We start from the raw sequence: 22,030 nt of genomic DNA, 5'->3' as shown, positions 1-22,030 counted from the left end.
GGTCCGGCTGGTGTCTGGGGAGTCTGATGGGAGAGAGGTGGGTAAGGATGGGAGGAGGAGGGGAGGGTTACTGGTCCCTGGAGGCAGCAAATGGGAGCAGGAGCTGGAGCCGGCCTAGCTATATGTGCCGTGCATGGCGTGGGAGCTGATGTGGGCTGGCTGCCGGCGGACGACAGGCCTCGGTAGCTGACCGGGAGTGATGGATGATGCTGAGAAAAGAAACGGCGAGTGGAGCGTTACATGCGGTTGTCCAGACAGGCCTGGAAAGAGAGGTGTAAAGCTTGAAAAAAAAGAAAGAATGAAAAGAGAGGGAGAGAGAGAGAGGAGGCAGGAAAAAACAGAGGGGAAAAAGCATGACAGGAAATCTGGGCATCTGCAGGACAGAGATAGGGTCACATCTCGACCGTTTATCAAAGAGGAAAGCAGATTTCACAGCTGATGGGTCGGCCGTGGCAGGTCTGTAGACCCCAGGGGCTCAGCTTGGCATGAGGCACTGGAGTTATAGTTATTGCTGTTGCAGACCTGTTAACACAATCACACTGCTCTGAATTGGACAGCTCACATAACTGGCCTTACTGTGGTGTTTTCACACGTTCTTTATTAGGGGTGGGTGATATGGCAGAAATCTTCCATCACGATGTGTGTACTTTTATATCCCTATAACAGTATATATCACCATAATTGTTCTGTGAATCCCATTAAGAAATGGTTTTATAACAACCATACAGTATTTTATCATATTTGATTATTTCCTTCTTTTATTTGGAACTTCCATACAAACCAAAACACACGAGACAACACTTGAGTTAAAAATAGGGCTGTCAAAGTTAACGTGATAATTAGGCATTAATGCAAATTCATTTTAACGCCACTGATTTCTTTAACACAACTTGCGATTTTGAATTATGCGGGCTCAGTTTTAAAGCTAGAGTGAAGATACTACATCATATGGAACTAGAAAAAACGAAAGAATCCATTGGTACCACCTCACAAAGGAGGTTAAATAACGCTCCAAACTTACGCTAAATTTGGGCGAGAAAAAACTGGCATGGCCATTTTCAAGGGGGTCCCTTGACCTCTGACCTCCAGATATGTGAATGAAAATGGGTTCTATGGGTACCACGAGTCTCCCCTTTACAGACATGCCCACTTTATAATAATCACATGCAGTTTGGGGCAAGTCATAGTCAAGTCAGCACACTCAAGTCAGCTTGGGTTTGCCATGTTATGATCTGAGCATATATTATGCTAAATGCAGTACATTTTTAGTCATTGTTTTGTGTTGTTAATTGATTTACAATAATAAATATATACATATGTTTGCATAAAGCAGCATATTTGCCCACTCCCATGTTGGTAAGAGTATTAAATACTTGGCAAATCTCCTTTAAGGTACATTTTGAACAGATAACAAATGTGCGATTAATTTGTGATTAATTGTGATTAACTATGGACAACCATACGATTAATCTTGATTGAATATTTTGATCGATTGACAACTCTAGTTAAAAACAAAAGACTCAGACTTTCAAAATGGAAGCTTTTAGTTTCCTGAGAACAATAATTTCAAGTGTTACAGGTTTTTGGTTAACAGGTGAATAAATACCAACCTGACCTCAGTCAGTGATATAAGAAAATCACACAAATTTGCATTTTAGAGTGTAACAAAAGAAAAAGACTCGACTTTTCCTGCAGGATTTGCTCATCTTTCATTTCAAAAAGCTGACAAAACAAAATAAACTACAGTGTGCAAATGTCTGGTAATCAAGTAACCAGAGTTCTTCCTCGTTTTGGCTTGGTTGGGATGTCTCCTCCTGCTCTACTTCTCTCTCCTCCTCCATGTCTGCACAAATCACGTCACCTTGTGAGGCAGCTGGATTCGCGAGAATCACGAGATCACGCGAGAATAGCTATCGCGGTGGAAACCATATTGCCAAATCGCTACCGGTGCACATTTCTACTGTCGCGCGGTATATACCGTCATATCGCCCAACCCTATTCTTTATCAGTCTTAGATCACATTTTAGTCCAAATACAGAACAAGTTTCCACGTTTCTAAGACAACAGAAGGCTCTCAACTAGATTGAAAGACCAGCAGAGTCTGAGCTGAAAACTAAGTGGACCCGGTTTGAGCACTTTATTGCAGGTGAGGCGAAGGTGAGCGAGGAAGAGGAGGGTATAAGTAACAGACAGCTATGACAAAAAAATAAGAGAGCGGGAAAAAAAATCTAGAAAGAATAAAACACCCGAGAGTTGTGCTGCTGTTGTCAGCCGCTTTCTCTGCTGTGCTCCTCTCCTCTCCGTCTGACTGATGGAGCTGCCAGAGTACCGTCTCATCCCTCACTTCTCTCACTGATCAATCAGACCATTAGACTCCAATTACAGCCGCAGCCCCGGCGCAGGTGAGCGACGAGCACATTCAGCCCGGCTGCCGACAACGCCTCCGCCCCGGCTTCCTCCTCGCACTCTCCCAAATTAACGCAAATTAATAGTGACACTCAGACATAAATGTCTGCAATCGAGGGGCTAAATTAACAGTCTGGGTCGAAGCTATTGAGTAGCAGGTGTCTTTAAAAGAGGTAATTACCTATCGCTGGACAGAACCGGGAGGAGAGGTTTGCCTGGAGTGAGAGGCCCGGCCCCGGTGAGCCCGGCTGCCATTGTAGGTGTTAATAATTGATTGGGAGGCGAGCTATTAATGAGCAGCAGATTTAGAGCTCTGTTGTAAATGTGTGTTGATGAGGGTGTTGCCGCCTCTTGTACAATGCCTTACCAATGCTAATTACCGGGGCTTAGTCAAGGTGCACCGTAATGAGTCTGGATTCAATAGGATCCTGGTCCTGGATGTGTTTTCAGGGCCTTTTAGTGCAAATTACAAGGTAATTGTAATGCATAAGACTCTGCTTAATTCCAGATTAAGATCTATCAGGCAACGCTTTATCTCGTCCTCTATCTTAATAAACGTGTTGTATAGGAGCTAGATTTGCTGTGAGGTTTATAATAAAACAATTCTACTACTGTAAGCCCTTTTTCATACGAGGGTCCTGAAACAAAGGCAGTGATTTGGAAGGTTGCAAGGGCATAAGAAAAGTCAATAAGCGCTATAGGCTAATAAGGTAAAATAACCAATGTAGTCTTGATTCATTACCCTTGATTTAAAAGTCATCATAGATCAAATAATACTGTGTTATGTGTTTGTATATAAAGGCTAGGTGGAATATTTAGTGTGTTTCAGGAAACACTTTTCTGTCTAATTCTGTCATTTATAAATTCTTTTAAATCTACTGCGGTTTAAGTCACACACATATTTTTGCTAAAACGTGCATGAGAGCTATTAAACGCACATGTGCACCACGTGTCTGCGTTTTTGAGTGTGCATGCACCGAAGTGTGTGTTTTGGGTCATACTGTATGTGTGGGAGGTGCATGTGCGCGCGCCTCGGCAGACCGCGTGCTGTTTTTTTTTGGCTGTGAACAGAGAGCTTTAGCTTGTAGACGACAGAGGAGCGAAAATGTCAAGATACTGTCCTAATTTTCACCTGGGACAGAGAGAGAGGCAGAGGCTGTCAACCGATGGAGTGTGATTATTGTGTAATTTAGTACAAGGGTAGGAATATGGGCCTGTGCAACCCCAAAAAAAAATGCTCCAGAAATTATTCAGCCCCATCACTCAAGCCATTTATCTCACCCCTCTTTTTGCCCACCCTCTCCCTTCCAATATGTTTATTGTTAGCTACCCCTAAACTTTAACAAGTGGCGGCGGATTTTTCTGTTTCAGAAATTATATTTTTCTTCTTGTCACTGCTTCATTAATCAAGAGGAGGCATTCTGAAAAATGTTTTGTTTTGGAGGCTGCAATCTATTTTGTGTGTGTGTGTGTGTTGTAGTTAATCTGCGCCCGTGGCAGGTTTCCCCTCCGAAACGCAGCGCTAAGCAGCGGTATCGCAGGCCTATTGTTGTAGCCTCTGTCATAGCAAGGAGAGCCTGATGCAGGCCTGGGCTCGCCTGATAAGGAAAAGAGGATTCAACATGGCTGGAAAGGAGAATCAGTGGGACTTGAGAGTGGAGTACGGATGGGGCAGATGCGCTCGCACACACACACACACACACACACACACACACACATGCATACGTACAGAACGATGCACACATGTTCTACACACATACAGTCACACATGAGCCGGCACACACACAAATCATCGCCATCATCACACTGGCACATGCCCAGGCAATTATTTACAGTAACATCCAATTACATATGCAAGAAGGCACCCCAGGATAGGACCTCTCTGTACCATAGCTGCTAAATGACATACACATCCTGAAATATGCACATGCACATGCACATAAACAAACAAATCATTAAACTTAAAAAAAAACACATTTTGATTTATGTTTGCATTTAAAGGTGTCCTGCGCTTTTTCTATCTGTAAGTCACACTGTCTCGGATACGGTTTTGCAAACGCCAGACATTATCGGGACTAACAGGATTTGAATTTCTGTGTTGGACACACAAATAATTTTGGCACAAAGAATGTGGCTTCATCTAATGAAATAATGGGCCCAAATTTTAGGCGGAGAACCAATTTGTGATTGCATGCATCAATTATTTCTTGGGTTTAAACCAATATCAGGGCTGGGGTCTCTTCAGATGGGTAAAATGGTAATTATCTGGCCCCGCTTTCCCCTCGCTCGGTGTCATCCATATATTTATCGATGGCATTATCGATGGTTCTCGCGTTAAAAGGGGGAAGCATCAAAGCGAATCCTATTGAAGTGGCCCTTTAAATCCGAGCTGTTTTAACGCAGATCAACATGACACTGATGTCTGTTTGTGAGTCAGATAGATAATGGATTGCAGGCTGTGTTTTTTTCTATCGCTACATACATTTATTTATTTCAAAGTTTCTGTGTGCATGCAGCTGGAAGTCATCGCTGCCCACAGCTCCTTGTATTAGCTATGAAGCACTCAGTCAGTCAGCTACTCGGAGCTATTACGGCCACAGCCCGAGCTCCACTGTTTGAGAGATAATGCATGGTTGACTTGATCTACGAGTGAACCTGACATTTTGCTGTCCTTACATCACAACACAACTATACCCAAACTGATATGGCAGCTCCCCCCCTGATAAGCAGAGCAGGACTCACTGATTTGCTTTGTGCTCACTGTAATGGCTGCATGCTCTCCTCAAACACGCCAAGGATACAGTGACTAGATCGACACACATATATAAAGATGGGCAGCATAATTTAGTGCTCACTGCTTTAATGACTTTGGAGTAGTGAGTGCAGCATTCCTATCTATGTTATTTTCTTATTATAATTACAGCAAAAATGGTGCTGAAGTTTAGACCATGGGTGGGAGTGATAGTAGAAGTATTTTCCTCCAAATTAGGACCATGTTTGTTATAAATCCTGTTGCTCATATCACAGGGATCACAGCTTTTCTCTTTATCTCTTCAAAATACAAGATAAACAAACATACACACATTTTTTGATATCCTTTCACTCCTCTTCTTCTTTTGCTTTCACCAAAGTAAAAGCAGTATAAGCATGCTACTTTATACTTCGACTCCACAACATTTCATCGATGTATCATTACATTTATCAGACAGCTATAAAAATGAATTAAAAAAAAATTAGGGCTGTCAAAGTTAACGCAAATTTGTTTTAACATCACTAATCTCTTTAACATATTAACGCAACTTGTGATTTTTAGGTTGTAGAGGGTTCCGTTTTAAAGCTAGAGTGAAGATTATATCATATGAAACTAGGTTTCATAGAAAGGAATCCATTGGTATCAATCATGTCATACTAGCTTGTCGCGAAGGAGGTTAAATAACGCTCCAAATTTAGGCAAATTTTGGTGAGGAAAAACTGGGATGGCTATTTTCAAAGGGGTCCCTTGACATCTGACCTCAAGATGTGAGAATGAGGGTTCTATGGGTACCCACGAGTCTCCCCTTTACAGACATGCCCACTTTAAGATTATCACATGCAGTTTTGGGGCAAGTCATAGTCAAGTCAGCACACTGACACACTGACAGCTGTTGTTGCCTGTTGGGCTACAGTTTGCCATGTTATGATTTGAGCATATTGTTTTATGCTAAATGCAGTACCTGTGAGAGTTTTTGGACAATATCTGTCATTGTTTTGTGTTGTTAATTGATTTCCGATAATGAATATATACATACATTTACATGAAGCAAGCATATTTGCCCCACTCCCATGTTGATAAGAGTATTAAATACTTAACAAATCTCCCTTAAAGATACATTTTGAACAGAGCGATTAATTTGCGATGAATCTCAATTAAATATTTTAATCAATTGACGGCTCTAAAAAAAAATTAACCTTTAAAATACAATGTAATTATATAAGTTATGCAAATCCAAATCGTAAAAACAAAGAACCATTCAGTGACGTGGAACCCGAAACCGTTGCACCACTATTAAATACATGCCTGCTAATTATGTGATGAGGTGCCACAGACATAGAAGAGACTTATTAGAGAATTATGTGAACGTAGGCCTACTTGACCATTAGGTAGCCTGCCTTATTTCATGTATTAAATCAGTTTTATGGCTTAATATAATATAGAAATATCATTCATTCATTGGTTATGTTTTTCTTCTCCCTAATGTGCAAAACAAACCGAAACCGAGGCCCGAAAACCGCAACAGAAACCGAACTGTGGGCTTGTGGGCTAATAATAAAACACTGCAGTACTTTTACTTTGACACTCAAGTACATTTAGCTGATATTACTTCTATACTTAAGTAGGATTTTGAATGCAGGACTGTAACTTAATAATGGAGTAGTTTATTTACGTTGTTTTATTGCTACTTTGACTTAAGTAAAGGATGTGAAAACTTCTCCCAACGCTGCCTTTTCGTTAATGTCTTGTGCTGCAGATTTCTATCTAAATCTGATTTAGTTGCCCACAGATTTATTGTTGTGAACATGCAGCTACTGTTGGAAACCTTCTAAAACATTCATTGTTAGTATTTCAATTCCTGAGATCATTTACAAATGCTAAAAATATTTTTTTATTCAGTAATTTATTTATTCTCTGCCACTTCTCTATAGCAGGGACTCCCAAAGTGTGGTCCAGACCCCAGGGGGAAATAATTTACTATAAATTATAAAATTGTGTTGTATAATTTTAAAAGTGCATATCTATAGATTGGGACCATTTGCGCCAATAAAACAAGCATATTGTGTCCATTACTCCCACCCACGTTAGCTTTGGGCCAATAGAAACTCTGATATGATTGTGACACACAGCAATAAGTTCATTCATTTTAAGTTGAAGCACTTACTGGCAGTCAGCTTTAGACTGGTAAATATCTAGATTTATTAGGACTATGCCAGTCTAGCTATACTATTCATTACCTGAAAGCTTTTAAAATCAATTACTTGAAAGTATAAATGTTGTCTAGTTGTGTCCAAATGCCATTTGATTAAAATGACCCTTCGTTCAAAAGTAAATACTAATTGGTATTAACATGATTCAAATTGAAATGTGTTTCCGTTTATCACTATCAAACAGGTCTGAAGTACTTAGGTTGAAAAGTTTTCAGAATACAAATAGTTCCAATGGCATCTAAGAGTACAAATGGTAGTAAGCATTACGAGGGGGGTCCTTGGAAAATTTTCTGGCCCCAAAAAGTTTGAGAACACCTGTTCTATAGCAGGTAAAGGTCTACAGTAGATAAGATGAACGTGCGTTATTCTGCAGATTTCACACTGAGGAAACATTGCTCATGTCGCTGTAATGACATGTATGACTCCATCCACACAGACACTGAATATGTGGCTACTCTACTGTAATAGATAGACAGGCAGCTGTCTTCCTGCAGCAGTGTGTTCAGCCATAGCTCAGCAGCAGCAGAGCAGGACCGGTGACGGCTGAAAGCCCCACAGTGAGGCTCCAGGTCCTGGGGGGGAGGCAGGGGGGGGGCACACTTCACACCCGCAGGGTTTGAGGAGGGTGAGCTGGGTGTCCCTGTCCCCCCTCACAACTCTCTGGGTGTTTGCTGTCTGCCAGTGGCCCATCAGGGAGCGGCACAGTCTGGATAGCAAACTGTCACACTGAAGAGATGCAGTATCTGCATGCTTATGTTTTCTGTACGTCGCAAACACGCACAAACAGCTTGATATGAACATTAACATTCATGTACAACTGTTCCATTTGGGACGGCAGAACACTTAAGTCACACGCCACTCACTTATATCCAGAGTTTTATGTATTGGGGAGATGCTTCTATAGCTGTGATATATACCTTACAATCTAACAAACAAGCAAAGCCAGGTTTCACTCTGCACACAATGGTAGTCTGACAACAATAGTGAAGCTCACAACTCCCTGGCTTCACACATATACCGCCTTGTTTTTACAGTACGCAATATGTCTTCCCAAATGAATGATTATCCAACACTTCAATACACAACAGACCTCTATTGCAGCGAAGGCGCAAGAAGAGGAAGAAGAAGAAGAAGAGGCAGAAAGAAAGAAAAGTGAAACAAAGTTGAGTGGTGCCAGCTGCTTTGCCATCTGTCACTGTCATGGCTGTACTTGTGATATGTTGAAACAACTTTCTTGAAAAGTGGTGCAGATAATCTCCGATTGTTTCCATTTGCAAGCCCCTGATAGTCCTTTTGGTATTTCCAGCACAAAGTGAGTTCAGAGCGGGGGTGGGGGGGGTTTGGTGGTAGATGTCTGACCGATCCCCCTATTAGCGGTGATTGTAGAGATATAAAGCTGTTATTCTTATCATCTCTTTTAAAGGACGTTTTAAAGGTGACATATCATGCTCATTTCCAGGCTGTGTTGTGGGTTTATACTTGAACATGTTTACATGCTTTAATGTTCAAAAAACACATTATTTTTCTCATACTGTCTGTCTGAATTTAGAGTCAAATAGACCATAAAGCAGGGGATGCTTTAGGGCGTGGCTACCTTGTGATTGACAGGTCGCTACCACGGCGTTGTCCGGTCTGGGAGTTGTCCGTGTTTTCGTCTTACAACTTTAACCTTTTCACGGTGTGTTTTCAGTTCATCAAAGTTAAATATAACCTTTTTGATCGCCTAAAAATGTCTTATTCAGCGTTCGGTTGTGCTTAGCTCCACCCTCTCATGTCAAATTCTTGTTGCAAATAACCAAGATGGTGTCGGCGAAAATGCAGAACTCAAGGCTTCAATACGGCAGTATACAAACATGTTTTCTAATCTATAGGCAGCCCACAAAAACTGACTGGGTTGTCTTATTTCACAGTTTGTTTGTTGGTACGCACTCCACCCAAGTGTATGTGCACAAGCACTGAAAAAGTGAGTTTTTCATGATATGTCCCCTTTAAGATTTAAAGTTCGAGTTCTCCATGTTCTGGTTAGAATGTGCGAAGAGCTTTCTACATAAGCATTGTCATTCTTATAAATTCAGCAGTTTCCCTCCTCTCTTTCCCTCTTGGTCCCATTGGCGAGGGAAGTGGAGAAGCACAGAGGCTTTGCTTGCTTCACCTCCTTCAGAGAAAGAAGGACGGCCACCCTACAGGGAGGCAGGCAAACCCCTGCTGGTGGACCTTGATAAGTCCTCGCGGTCCCCTGTCCTGGCCTTAGCCCTCTGATCCTCAGCCTAGTTGGCTCGGGGCCTACCAAAGACAAAGCGCTGTCAAAATGACTCCGGACGGATGAACGACCAAGCAGAAAAAAATTCAAGTCTTCTGACAAAACAAGAAAAAAAAGGTTAGCATTGAAGATAAGAAAGCTGATAGGTGCTGGAGGAGATGAAGGTCTGGACAGTGTTCATTCGCTCCCTGGTGGTCCGGCAGCACCTCATTAGATGGATGTGTATGAGGCTGTCAAAGCAGGAATATTATACTGCGGGGTCGTCTGCAAACTAATTGGGTAACAAAGACCATTTCCAGCTCGAGAAACCCATCTTTTAACAGTCAGTGTGCTGAGACTCTGATAAGAGAGTTCACGTCTAATGCATTTAGCGAGGGGAAAGTTCACCATCTTTATCTTATTTACTTAACTTGGTGTAAATATTGTTGGTCTTTTTACGGTGGATTTAGTCAGACCCCATTTCACTGAAGTGCACTCGGGGATCAAACTATTGCACGCTGCAGCAATATGTCGACGATCAGGTGGTATGCAAATATACACAGATATCGGTTTGTTAGTCGTTAGAACAAAGTTACACGTTTTATTCTCTTTGTTCTTTGTTTCAAATTTTTTTTTTTAAATTGTGTTTATTGTAATTATGATTCTGCACACTTTGATATGGAGCTCCGTTTCCGAATGCACAGACTTGAGAGAGTCTCCTGAAATATAAAATCACATACAGTAGATGCTATTTTAATGCATCAGGAAACTTAGAACTCCACCAGAGGAGAGAGAGGGGAGTTCAAAAGAATATTAAAATCCAATACCTAAAGGGGGGGCACAGAGGTTTATCTAAAGTCAGGGGCTTTATTCAAGCATCATGCCTGCTATTTTATTGTTTGTCTTTATTTACCGCCTCTGACTGATCCCGGTCTTCCGTGTGTGGTTATGAGAGCGGGGATTTGTTGTGACCCCATTTACTGATTGACTCCTGAGTTCCCCTTTCTTCCTCTTTGAAGAAATCCCCCATCCGCATGTTTATTCCCGACAGAGAAAGAGGTGGTTCTGTCCAGAGAATACGCCACCTGCCACCTTGACCCCCAGGGGCCATGGTAATATCCATACAGGTGAACATTACTGGCTCCGGGTTCCCCTATTATGTTCCCTCACACAGCTCCTCGCTGCTCGGGGAGTCAGCCCCAACTTACATGCAAAAGATCAAACAAGCCCTTCCCAATTGAATTCAAATGGGAAATTTCGAGTAATTCAAACAGTGAGTAGTGAAGCGACAGGGCTCCTCCGTCCCCTGACCAAAGCCAAACACAAGAAGTACACGTGTGCACTCATACCTCCAAGATATGATTAAGTCCTGGAGCACATGCATTACAAATTCAGCTTTCTCTTGTTTACAACTTCAAATAGTTCTCGGGACATACGCATTATACATAGTTACGGAAGTACACGCACATTTACTTGTGAAGTTGAATTAAACATTACAAAGAAAGTCGGGGACATTGTTGTACGACGCTGAGGGGCTGGGGAGGGAAAGGAAGTTCGGACTGAATCAGTAGAGAGCGGTGGGGGTGATGTAGGCTACAAGTATTAAAGAAGAGGAGAGATGGGAGAGGATAGGAGATGAGAGGAGGAAATGAAAGATGAGGAGAGGAGAGGAGAGGAAAAGATAGAAAAGGAAAGGAAAAGAGAGATGAGACAGGAAAGGAGATGAGAGGAGGAAATGAAAGATGAGGAGAGGGAGGAAAGGATAGAAAAGGAAAGGAGAGATGAGAGAGAATAGGAGATGAGAGAAAGACAGAAAAGACAAGGAGAGGAGAGAAAAGATAAAGGAAGGAAAGGAAAAGAGAGATGAGAGAGGATAGGAGATGAGAGGAAGAAAGGTAAGATAAGGAGGGGAAAGGAATAGCAATAGAATAAATAGGAAATAAAAGGAAAAGAGGAAGGAAAGGGAAGCATACCAAAGCAAAGGGAATGATCGGAAAGGAAAAGATAGGAAAGGAAAGGAGAGATGAAAGAGGATAGGAGATGAGAGGAGGAAAGGAAAGATGAGGAAAGGAAAGGAATTGCAAAAGAATAAATAGGAAATGAAAGGAAAAGAGATGAAGGAAAAGGAAGCATAACAAAGCAAAGGAAAAGATAGGAAAGGAAAGGAGAGGTGAGATAGGATAGGAGATGAGAGGGGGAATGGAAAGACAAGGAGAGGAAAGGAAAGAAATTGCAAAAGAATAAATAGGAAATCAAAGACGAGGAGAGGAAAAGAAAGGAGAGATGAGAGAGGATAGGAGATGAGAGGAGGAAAGGAAAGACAAGGAGACGAGAAGAAATGATAGGAAAGGAAAGGAAAAGAGAGATGAGAGAGGATAGGAGATGAGAGAAAGGACAGGAAAGGAATAGCTAAAGAATAAATAGGAAATGAAAGGAAAAGAGAGGAAGGAAAAAGGAAGCATAACAAAGCAAAGGAAAAGATAGGAAAGGAAAGGAGAGATGAGATAGGATAGGAGATGAGAGGGGGAATGGAAAGACAAGGAGAGGAAAGGAAAGAAATTGCAAAAGAATAAATAGGAAATCAAAGACGAGGAGAGGAAAAGAAAGGAGAGATGAGAGAGGATAGGAGATGAGAGGAGGAAAGGAAAGACAAGGAGACGAGAAGAAATGATAGGAAAGGAAAGGAAAAGAGAGATGAGAGAGGATAGGAGATGAGAGAAAGGACAGGAAAGGAATAGCTAAAGAATAAATAGGAAATGAAAGGAAAAGAGAGGAAGGAAAAAGAAGCATAACAAAGCAAAGGGAATGATCGGAAAGGAATGGCAAAAGAAATGGAAAGGAAAGGAGGCCGGGGTGGAGAAAGGGGCTGCCTGTCTTCAGGGCAGGTACAGCTTACACTAAACTGTTTGGCTTTAGAGTTGGAGCACCTCAATGCGCCCGAAGGTCTTGAAGAAAGGAGTATAGAGGATAGAGTACCCCCTCCTCCTGCATCTCTATTCTCCTCCTCTCTTCTCCTCCCTCATTTAGTAAGATGCCGCTTAAGAATAAACTAAAATAAAAATCACTCCTAGATGTGCTGCTAATAATTCAGCATCACTCCTCAATCAACACTGTGCAGCCAGTCTGCCTTATTACCTCTCTGTTGTGTCTTATACAAGCAGCTAAACATACAGTCATCATGCCGTGCCACCCATAGCCAATATAAACCACTGTGAGCATTTCAATGGAGCGAAATAAGCAATAGCTAATGCAGCACATGAACTTTGATGCTTACAGTCCAGTCAGCAGGATAAAAGGTGATTTAAATGAGAAAATATTTATTCCCCATAGCGCCGCCATGATAGCGGGCAGCCAAATAAAGGCACATGCGCACAGTGATGGGTGTCCCTTTAAAGATTCCGGGGAACAGCAGTGACTCTCTCAAATTTAATCGATTTCAAAATGAAAAGTCAATTTAACAAAGTTGAAAAGAGAAAGATGGGGGCTAAGGGAAGAAGAAGAAGAAAAAAAGAGCATTCTCTTGCACTCAAGCAGTAAACTAACTGCTGCACAGAGCAGGCAGAGATTTCAGCTGAATTATCTCCCACCTCACATTTGCTCTTAGGCAAGCAGTTTAAAAGCCAAACGATTGAGCCAGTGATCCAATTTGAAATGCAGAAATGATTAGAGCAGCTTGCCTCATTTCATATCGAAATTCTCTGATTTATGACAGGGCACCAGCCAAGATCTATCTCTAAAGGGAATTAGTGTGCAATTCCTGCATATTTCTGTTATTTAGTCTCCCAATAGCAGATGCTATAGCCTTAGAGAGAGAGAGAGGGAGAGGAGGGGGAGAGAATGGAATGAAAGCAGTGTGTAGGTATCTTTTCATTTCAGCAGATGTAACCGCGGCCATTTAGAAGAGGAGAAAATGACACAAAAGCAGACTTGAGGAACGAGGGGTATTTCTCACTTTATGTAGGATGTTGACTGAGAATCTTATTTCAGGGTGCAATGGAAAAAAACGTAGCAACCTAACTAAGCATATGCACAGCTTTTTTTTTTCCCGGCATGGATAGTAGAAACACAGACTGTGAGGTTGGCTGTTTTATTCAAAAAAAAAAAAAAAAAAGACCCTTGCAACCCATCCATCCTTGAGGCTAAGAAAATATTAATACGCAGAGCGATAACGAGGGCTAGAGGAAAATCTCCCTTAATGAAATTTCCAGTTGACCACATGCAATTTGTTTCATCGCGGCGAACAACTAATTGCAATGGACGTTATCAAGGTGTGAGTGTGCTGTCTGCTGTAAACTGACTGGTAAAACAGGTACAAATCCTTTATCCTCGCTCCCATGTTAGAAACAGAGGACATATAAACTTGACATAACCCATACATAAGCTTGTTTTTTGTTATACGGCTAGTATCGTGTGAAAAGGACATTGCATTGTGGAAAAACTGCAATATTTGGGACAACGCAGGGTCAATAATGTAGGGAGAGAAAGTCAATATCTGTGATTTATTGGAGGGGAAACATGCAGTGTTCAAAAGACGTTAATGGCGTTATTTGACTGGTGTTTTTGTTTCACTCCTTCTTGCCGAGTGGGTGTTGAAAGCGGGACGTATAAATGTGTGGAGATATTCAGACGGAGTGGTTTTGATCTCTCAGTTGTCTAAATCCTGCAGCTGTGGGATCAAGACGGATACAGTGCCAGTCAGTGACCTTGGTGGTGGTGGAGGGGGGGGAGAAAAAGCCATGAGGAAAATAATCATTCCCACCAAGGTTTGTATCGATTTCACCTGCCCTGACCATGAAGCGGGTTAAGAGTAGCCAGTGGTGGTGAAATGGTCAGCGGTGATATCATTAGCTCGTTGTTTACACGGGGAAGCAGGGAGTTAGAGGAAGGCTGAGTGTCACAAGCCACTTTCTTCTTCACCTCCTTCAGCTGATCAGAGGATCATGGTATCAAGGAGGGATTAGTAGCGACTTGGGATTTGTGTGATTGGTTAATTTATTGCGGTGATGGCAGGTCTTTCATCTATGGCAACATTTAATCAGCGCAGCCACAGAGGCTATTACAGGTTAGCTCCTTTCTGGAGTCAGTCCGGCTGTGCCATCAGCTCTATCACAATTCCCCTGAAATTTCCAAATTATCTGGAACAGGCTTTAGCTTCTCAGTAATAAAAATTAGAACAGATTCCTGATAGAAGCTTTTGCTCACACAGGGCCAATTATAAATAGTACAGCCCTGCCTTGGAAGAGGGGAAAAGGGAAGGGGAGGTGGGGAAGGGGAGGGAAAAAAATCCAACTCTGAGAGATGTGCGCGGAACTTATCGTTCAGCCTCTGCTCCGCTCTGATCCAAATCCGTGTGGCTGAAAATTTATATTAGATTTTATCACAGAGGCCTAAGTCTAGAAAAAATCAATGAAGGTTATCTTTTATGTTGCAGCAACTTGTGGAAATATTGATTTTCATTTTATAGCGAATTTGGAGCATCAGTTTTGTAATCACTTCCTCGCTGACTACACTGTTTTGGTCACTGTATCTCTTACACGGGGAACGGTAACAGAGCTCAGGGAAGAAAAAAAAATATAATAATAAAAATACCGGCAGAGTATTGAAACCACTGGAGTGAAGGCAGAGGGTGGATAAACCATAACACAGTAGACAGGAAGCTTTTTACAGGCTCTGACAGGGATGATAGTGTGTAAACTGATATTAAACACTGTATCTCTATAGACCAAACTGCTTTTTTAACATCTCTTTATGTGAATATCTATTAAAAAATACCTACAATAAACATGTGATATTAAAAAATAGGCATATATTCTGTTTATTTTTACTTCTATATATGCATATGCAAATTTTTTTTCTAACCGACATATGCATATATTCAGTTTTTTTTACTTCTATATATGCAAATGCACAGATTTATTTGTAACTGACATATTTAACTATCCAATAGGGGTCAGCATATTTTGCAGTGTTGTGTTTTGGACAGGAAAGAGCTTCCATACATCACATCCCCCTGCTTGTGTTAGTTTGTCTCTGTAACGCCAGTTTACCAAGCGCCTCCTTCTCTGCGGGGAAATCTAAATTTTCTGCCTGTCAGTCTGCATTTTCTTCTGGCCTCGGCCACTTTAGGCCAGCTGATCCGGTTGTACAAATGTTTTTCATTTGCATTCGCAGACGCCGGCTCCTCCCTTTTGCATTGATGCCGCTGTGTCTTAATCCCAAATATGTTGTGCGCAGTTGCTTTTTCTGCATTTCTTTGTCTGCGTGACGTCTGGTACATGCGGCATGCTTACAAAGCACACGGGCCACCATTGTCACGATCGATGCATTATGTAAATCTGTCATGGGTTGCTGCTGCTGCTGCTCTGTTTCCAACAAAGAGGAAGCAAAGAAGATAGTATGATTAACAAATAAATCAGAATCATTTTTTAAAGTTTCTATCTCAGCAATAACTAAAGGAACAATTGTGGTAATCTTTTTTTTTTTAACAAATTTCTATTCTAACAATGGGGAAGACATCTAGTTAACGTGGTGTTGTGTCCCTGTTGGCTACATTAAGAGCAGCTGGAATATCATGAATTCCCAGAAGGCTCAGGGGGACGGCAGAGAGGCCTCTCGCTGCTGAATAAGAGATGGCTCCAGTCTGCAGATCTAAGGAGGGGTTAATCTGATTCCCATTTCAGATAGTCGTCCCTAGCAACAATCGGCCGGTCTGCTCCGCTCCTTTGACAGGGGTGTGAGATTTTCAGGTTAGCCAGATAGAAGACTTTATTGTGAGGCTAATTTGAAATGTGAAATCGAGGATGACTTAAATTACAGAGGTCCTCTCTCCCTCTCTCTCTCTCTCATCTGCTGCCAGGATGGGATAAGGAGATGCCAGGAGAAGGAATAAGAATATCAACAGACACAATTTACTGTCTGTGTTTGATCAGTTTGGCAGCGGAGTTTGCCAATGTGTAGATTTATATATATATATATATATATACATACATATATATGTAGAAATCTGTCTATATTTAGTGTTTTCTTAATTTGCAGACAGAATCCAAACAGATTGCTATCATCTCTCGGAGATGTATTTGTAAATAACGCTCTATAAAAAAACAGTCCGTTTGTCCTCCAGCCTCAGACTAGATAGAGTTCATGGAGAGAGAGAGAGAGATGGGCGGCTGGAGGAGGAGGAGGAGGTGGAGGAGGTGGAGGGGGCATGCAGGAGCACAGTGCTCATCTCTTGTGCATATCTGTGCCAATTCAGACCTTTAACATGCTCAAGTGACATTTGCATTTATCCTTGAAGGTTGTTGCCTCTTGCGGGGGAAGAAAATAAGTGAAAAGCGCGAGAGAGGACGAGCATTTTTCCTGTTGCATTAGGCAGATGGACGGTGTCCTGTCGCCCGGCTGCCTCGGATGGAAAAAGAAATGGAGTGTCGAGATTGCACCCCCAACCCATTTTCTCTTAGCTAAACTATTTCTGTAACATCCTAATGAAGGAGGGCCCCGGGGTTCAAAAGTAATGGCCTTGAAATACTGACATTTTGCCTTTGAGTAATAGGCTACTGTACCCAGCAGCTGCCTGAGATGTTGCTACCAGCCCCCCCACCCCCAACACAACACACACTCAACAACCACCATTTTGCAAAAGAAAAAGAACACCAAAATAAAATAAAACAGAAAATCCTATGAGGATAAATAGAGCATCTGGTGACACTGCACCATGTGAATCTATCGCGTTGCACTCTATCTCCCTCTGTTATTTTTTTTTTTCCCTTCCGAGAAATAAAACTCCACGGGTTGACCTCTTGCCCAAGAAGAAAAATGACCTTACGCATTCAGAATAATTTTTTTTTCCGGCATATTATAAAAACTCTAACCTCAATCGGCCTTTGAAATGGATACTGATTCTTTAAATTCTCCCCCTGCTTGTTTCAGGAAATAGTGAGATCCTGGCGATAGCGAGGCACAATGTGCCCAAAGTTCACCGCTGAACACTCGCTTCCTTCTCTCTGAAAGTCACCGGCCTTTTCTTTTTTCCTCTCTCTTTCTTTCTTTTTCCATAATTCCCAGACACCTTAGATGTTCTTCTTAATCTTAAGAGATCTGATGCTGAATCATTGGGTTCAATCCTGGACGGTTATTCCTCCTTTTTATATATACGATGCAGGCCATTTGTCGCCACTCCAAACACTGTACAGCCTTTTGTCTGTAGGCCACACACACACACACACACACACACACACACACACACACACACACACACACACACACACACACACACACACACACACACACACACACACACACACACACACACACACACACACACACACACACACACACACACACACACACACACACACACAAAACCTGCCCTGATTCTCAAATCTCCTCAGCGTTGTAAAAAAAAAAATAAGAAAAAAGGGATTGGGGTGGACTTGGGTTGCATGGTGTATAGTTTGTGAAATTGTCTGTTTATGTCCATTCGGAGCAGCAGAAGAGCGTAACTCAATGCTTATTAATGTTTCTTTTAATCACCAAAATAAGCAAATGATTAGTGTCTGTTATCTGTCCCCGTCCAGAAGACGAAGAGCACGGTCCCGGTGGTGCTGAGCGCCGGCCCCAGGTGGCTGCTGGATGTGACTTGGCAGGGAGCGGAAGACAACAAAAACAACTGCGTGGTGTACAGCAAAGGTAAGCAAGCAGGCAGCAGCAGCGCCGGCGTCCCGTTATCTCTCGGCAGCGCGACACACCACGCCACGCCACACAGCACCGCCGCAAAAGACACCGACAATCCTCCATCCACTCCACTCCTGTCTGTCTCTCTTTCTGTCTGTCTTTCTTTTCTTTTACTTTTTTCTCTTGCTCTTCTCAAAGTCACAAACACACAGAAATAATTGCATGTGCTCAGCTGCACAAAGAGAGACACACACACACACACACACACACACACACACACACACACACACACACACTCCCACACCATATCTGTTTTACTCCAAAGAGTAATTTATATCACTAAAACTCTGATTAGGAACTGAGAAACATCACTTGACACACAAAGTTAATGGTCTTTAGATTTCACAAGGTAATTAATGCCCCCTTTTTTTATCCTCTTTTATACTAAGTGAATCCCTATCTCGGTGCAGATAGCGAGCAAGTGGAGATGGGCTTTGCCATTTTGCTTCATTTGTTCTCGCGCTAATTCTGCAGAGCTTTATCTGTACATCTTTAATAAATCAGACATATTCATACAAGGCCCCCCCCTCCCCATGTGCCAGAAATGGATTTATGTAAATAAGAAGAAATATCTGTCCAGTAAATCCATGTTGTTTATTCAGCCTTCACCCTTAAAGCACAAAATGACCCACTGTCATGAAGATAAACTCCTCAATCTGCCGCATTGTGTCCAGTGGAAACCCCTCATTAAAACAGCCCCAACATGGATCTGGTTTGTTGCAGATTGTATGAGAAGATGCTTAAAGTGTACACAGCCCTGACACCACCGTCTGTAGCTCCTCTTCCCATGAAAGCGCCGAGGCTTCTGCAGCTATAATTGGGTCTTGACGGGTGTTAACCAGAGAGACACAGCAAAAAAAATAAATACGTAAATAAAGATGTGTTTTGGATTCCAAAGGGTGAAGTGAAAGGGGCTCCGTTTATCACTTTTCAAAAAGTGATTACCCCGTGACAATACCCCCAAAGCTGAAATGGAGCTTCTTCTCCCTCAAAGTGAATAAGTGGCAGGAGTGGGATTTGCAACCCGGATTTCCAGTCTCCCAATTCTCATCTACTAATCACTAGACTGCACTGGGGAGTTATCCTCTTAACCGGCTACTTAACTTTGTGCTCTTTATCACCAAATCATTAAAGTTTTGATAAGCTGTGAAAGAAGATTATGCACTTCTTTAAAATCTCCTAATCTTTTTGCTCAGAGACTGACTGTACGAAACAAAAAAAAAAGAAGGGGCAATAACAGGATTTCTCACTTCGTTTTTTTTTGTGTTAAGAATGTCCTCCTTCCTACAGTACATGTATCCTGGAGATAGCATCGCACGCAGCATCACCACCTCAGCCTGTGTATCGCTGACACTTCCTTTGTTTGTTGCTTCCAGTTTGACCTTATTAAATTAAACACAATAACGTCTCCAGACGTCGCCCTTGTGAGAGTTGTTCTGTGTTGTGCTGCATAAGTTCATTACAGTAAATCCCCCCCCACAAGAATCTTCACACGCTTGCCAGCCGATGATAAACGATAATAGAGGATGATGTTGAATACAAAGAATTCATTTAAATCTCGGAGTAGAAGTTAAATATCTCTTGTCACCTCGTAGTTGCCGCGTCTTAGACGTCGCTAAGCTAAAAGAAACAGCATCAGACGGCATTTAATTCTGTTCTACTTAGTGATGGAAATCTGTTTTTTTTTCTCAGAAGAATTGTTCATCTAGTTGAGTTTTCTCATCATGAAAACTTTTGACTTTGAAACGAATGCCACAATAAATACCAAAAATACTGCTGTGATACCACACGGTACAAAAAAAAAAGTCCCGGCTGTGTAATTCCATACTTGACTCCAACAGCTTTGTAGTAACTTTGCCACAGAGCTTCGGATAAATTGGTTGGGTGTCCGTTTTTCTCGCCTCTCTGTCCACATTTTGCTCTTGGCGACTTCTTTTTTTATTTTCTCCAGGTGGACTGGGAGTAAGTTCAGAAAGTGGTGAAGCGTTTGATGCCGCTCGGCCGTCTGACTCTCGCGTCCCCGGACCGATTTGCACCGCTCATTCTTCTTCATCGCACCTCTTTTAAACATTCCAATCTGCATGTGTGGTGGGCACCCTCTGGAGGTGACATTGAAATTGAATGTAATATCAAATCTTTGTCAAATTCAATTTTCGAATTTGGCGTGTTTTTTTCCGCTTCGGTTTTTGAAGCGGGAGCTGGATTTACCGTTTATCGTGTCGACACTGCGGCGTGGATCGACTCAAACGCAGGAACTTTCTTCCCCCACCTGGAAAAAAGCTGAGGCCCAGATTGTTTCTATCTTCGCCCCTCTGTGCTGTTTCTCCTCTGCGGGCTGCTTCATTGCTCCCTGAGATGCGTTACTTATGGAAAACAGGGAATATCTCAATACACAGTGTGCTTGCAGAATATGTTTTGGCTTACCTTTCTTTATGGCTGCCTGCAAAGATAGTAGCGCTTCACTTTGGACGCTTGCCAGTGTGAATCTATGGGGGAGTATCTCGAAGTAAAGGACCGGTGATTGGTTTGAGTGGCTGTAGCTTACCGTTGGGTGTTCTGTCTGTGATTTCTGCATTACATTTTTTGTAAAACTTGTCATTCAGGAAAGTCGGAGAAAAATGTGTGGAGCGGGAGAGAGGACAGGATTCAGCAGAATGATTCCTCTGGGACTTGTATTCCTAGCAGTGTGTTATGTATAATACATGCAGTGGAGTGTGTAACAAGCAGCAGGGTGGTGCATTCAGGTCCCCCCACGGGGCGCCCCTGGTCATCAGCGCCAAGACAAGCTAACCCTATAGTGTCAAATATAGATTTATTTCCCCTATTTTTGGGATCCCACGATTCCTGTTGCCATGTCTTTCCCTGACAATTTCTGTTGCCCGTCTGCGTCGTTTTATCCAGATAGAACAGAAAGACAGCAGCATTCAAGAAATTAGAAGTCAAAGAGTAATGTTTGAGGCATTTAAATGTCTTAAATTAGGATTCACAGAGCCATTTCATGAATATAAAATTCCTCTTTGGATTTCTCAAAATGAGAGGCAGCGAGAGCCCCGAAGAGGAAGTGGGGAAAGTGCAATATCTGTTTTTCCCAGGCTGTCAGCATGGCCCTGTTTGTTTTACATTAAACTCCCAGGAAGAGCCTTAGCAGCCAGCCATTACTAAAACTCTCAACTCGACTACAGCGCTAACTCATTATCGAGAAATCCACCTGGAACTCCCACAATGCTCTCCTCCACACTCCGACAGTTTCTTTGAACCCCTGAAGTTATAGAAACAGGCGGCAAGTCTGCAGAGTAATTATATGTTACAGTAACGCTGCAGACTGAGGAGAGAGAGAGGGAGAGGTAGAGAGAGAGAGGATGACAGACAGGGAGAGATAGAAACCTGTGGAGAATTTTCTGTACTGATAAACAACAGATTGATAAACAATGCAGCAGGAAAACGAGGAGAGATTTAACAGAGGAAAGAAATTCAGCCCCATTTTGATTTTTTTTTTTTTTCTTCCATCATCTCCCAGTTGAATATGTTACAAATGGAGGCTCTGTTCAAACGATGCAAACCTGCCTGATCGGAAGAATATGAGCAACTGTTCGGTTTCTCTTATTGTGAAAAAAGACCCACAATGCATTTGTCTTTCTTTCAAAACTTTCTGACTTCCCTGCCCCTGTGTGTGTGGCGCTCAGCCCCAAACCC

The 22,030-nt window shown here is 42.2% G+C and overlaps 1 protein-coding gene across 2 annotated transcripts in view; it reads left to right on the top strand.

Moving 5' to 3' along the window:
* zfpm2a (zinc finger protein, FOG family member 2a) overlaps positions 1 to 22,030 on the top strand; it is a 144,011-nt gene that overhangs the window by 73,216 nt on the left and 48,765 nt on the right. Inside the window, exon 5 of one of the 2 annotated variants that reach the window (XM_074654595.1) lies at positions 18,184 to 18,292. In XM_074654595.1, the coding sequence (XP_074510696.1) occupies positions 18,184 to 18,292 (109 nt within the window). Of the gene's footprint in view, positions 1 to 18,180; positions 18,293 to 22,030 lie in introns of both variants that reach the window. The other variant, XM_074654594.1, reaches the window with a different exon arrangement.

Source organism: Sebastes fasciatus, chromosome 12 (genome assembly GCF_043250625.1).
Source record: "Sebastes fasciatus isolate fSebFas1 chromosome 12, fSebFas1.pri, whole genome shotgun sequence".
Taxonomy (NCBI): domain Eukaryota; kingdom Metazoa; phylum Chordata; class Actinopteri; order Perciformes; family Sebastidae; genus Sebastes; species Sebastes fasciatus.
The sequence above is the reverse complement of the archived record's forward strand: the minus strand, read 5'-3'. Positions and strand labels throughout refer to the sequence as shown.